This window comes from Babylonia areolata, chromosome 35 (genome assembly GCF_041734735.1).
Source record: "Babylonia areolata isolate BAREFJ2019XMU chromosome 35, ASM4173473v1, whole genome shotgun sequence".
NCBI classification, from domain to species: Eukaryota; Metazoa; Mollusca; class Gastropoda; order Neogastropoda; family Buccinidae; genus Babylonia; species Babylonia areolata.
The window spans coordinates 20,811,564-20,814,063 of record NC_134910.1 but is presented as its reverse complement, the minus strand read 5'-3'; the positions used below and the strand labels follow the sequence as shown (position 1 = coordinate 20,814,063).

The window sequence follows — 2,500 nt, the reverse complement described above, 5'->3', positions numbered from 1 at the left end:
CTGTTATTCGCTCTGAACAGACGAAGCCTTCCTCAAAGTGAAGATTGCCGAACCTGAGTTGAACCACACTGGGAAATACCAATGTCGGTTTGCTTACCTCAACATGGCGGAGTTCCGCTTCGTTCTCCTCAGCAAAACCCTGGAGATCACTTTCACAGGTAAGGGGGGGGGGGGGGGGGGGGGGGGGGAATAATGTTCTGTATTCATCGTTTTTGACTCACTTGTGTAAACAAAGTGAGTCTATGTTTTAACCCGGTGTTCGGTTGTGTGTGTGTGTGTGTGGTAAACTTTAACATTGACATTTTCTCTGCAAATACTTTGTCAGTTGACACCAAATTAGGCATAAAAATAGGAAAAATTCACTTCTTTCCAGTCATCTTGTTTAAAACAATATTGCACCTCTGGGATGGGCACAAAAAAATAAAAAATGAAGCCTAATTATATGCAAACTGCATTTACTGTTATATTTATATTTTTTGTATTCTCTAAACTTGGCACTTTGATCTGATATTCTGACCCAACAACAAGAGCAGTCATTATTATCATTTTTTGTTCAAACAGGAACTTCTTTTGCTCAGCATGGAAGTTTATTTATTTTGCAAACGTTTTGGTGCAGATAGTAAAAAAAGGGAACTTACTATGTAATTATGCTAGGGGACTTAATTCGCTTTAAACTGATCTTTCTCATCTTGAACATTACATTTTGAAATTATACACAATACATAAAAAGCTTGGATTTTTTTTTTTTTTCAGTGTATCACAAGTGAGTCTTGAAGGCCTTGCCTCTCTTGTTTCTTTTGCTTTGATATCTTAAAGCCTGAACCGGACTATAAATGGCGGGCGATTTCAATCAAGCCAGTTTCTCACCAGAGTCTGACACTGTGACGTCGGTGAAGGTTTATTCAAAATAAAAGCCTAATAAAGCTACGGTTTGGCTTCATTTATGGCAGAGAGCGAGATTTGCCTAGCAGCTTCCAATCTAGACCTGAATTGACTTTGGAAAGTACAAAATGTGTCAGCTACACGTAATACAAAATTTGAATGCAGAGAAAAGGAGCGCAACCGAAACCTTGCTCTCGGGAGTTAAGACTTTAAAGGAGAAGGGTGGCAGATTGGTTAAAACGCTCAGCTGCCAGTTTAGACATTTCGTGAGAGTATTGGTTCGATTCCCCGCTCTCGCGCTTTTTCCCATGTTTGGCTTTTTTTTCTTTCTTTATTTATTTATTCATTTAATTTTTTTTAATCTATTTATTTATTTTATTTTCATTATTATCATTACTATTATTTATTTATTTATTTGTTGTTGTTTTTTTGTTTTTGTTTTTTTTCTCAAGGCCTGACAAAGTGCGTTGGGTTACGCTGCTGGTCAGGCATTTGCTTGGCAGATGTGGTGTAGCGTATATGGATTTGTCCGAACGCAGTGACGCCTCCTTGAGCTACTGAAACTGAAACTGAAACTGACAAGAAACTCGAACTGAGCGTCTAGTCTTTCGGATGAAACGATAAACCGAGTTTCCGTTTGCAGTTCGCATTTGTTAAATCAAGTAATCCGTGTGTGTGTGGTGGGTGGGGATGGGGTGGGGGGGGGGGGGTACGGGTGTGTGCTGATCATCTGGTTGCGGTTTTCCGCAATTTATCTTTATTCTTATCTTATCTGTCTGTTATAATCAATGTGCAGTATAGTAGGCTATGCTTATAATTATATTCAAATAATGTTTCTTAATTCTTTCTGTTTTTACATTAAGAATACTAGTTATTACCTGCAGTGTGTGGATGTATGTATGAAACGGTGTATGTGATATTTTTTTTTTACATTTGTATCTTCGTAATATTCGTAAAAGCTGTTGTTGACTTTTACAGTTATGGTCCCCATGTTGTTTACTTGTCTGTATAGTGATAATGCACCTGACCAAATTTCTCCAGCTGGAGATAATAAAGTTATTCTTATCTTATCGTATCTTATTTGGCGCATACAAAAAAAAACAAAATAAAATAAAAGAACCCATGGCAACGACAGTGCTTGTCTGACAAAATTCTGCCGAAGAAATCCACTCTAATAGGTACGCAAATATATAAGCATGCACTCAAGGCCTGACTAAGCGTCTGGGTTGTATGCTGCTGGTCAGGCATCTGCTCAGTAGATGTGGCGTAGCGTATATGGATTCGTCCGAACACAGTGACGCCTCCTTTAGAAACTGAAACAGCCACATTAGTTGCAGGTGTGACTGTGTTGCAAGCAGGTGTAGCCATGGCTATTACTTGCAGGTGTGACGATGTTTGATGCACCTTATTAGTTGAAGGTGCAGCAATATTAACTTAGGCACAGGTGTAGCCATATTTGTTGCAGATGCTGCAATAACAAGTGTAGGGATATGAATTGCAGGTACAGCGATAATACGTGCCATTGTAGCCACAGGTGTGGGCCATATTAGTTGCACGTGCAGCATGTGTAACCAGCCCAAATGCATTTGTCGCCATAATTATTTGCATTTGCATTTGT

The 2,500-nt window shown here is 39.0% G+C and overlaps 1 protein-coding gene across 1 annotated transcript in view; it reads left to right on the top strand.

Moving 5' to 3' along the window:
• The window catches only part of LOC143277929 (uncharacterized), a 29,577-nt gene that overhangs the window by 13,915 nt on the left and 13,162 nt on the right, over positions 1 to 2,500 (top strand). Inside the window, exon 4 of the mRNA XM_076582906.1 lies at positions 21 to 158. Within this exon, the coding sequence (XP_076439021.1) occupies positions 21 to 158 (138 nt within the window). The remainder of the gene's footprint in view (positions 1 to 20; positions 159 to 2,500) is intronic.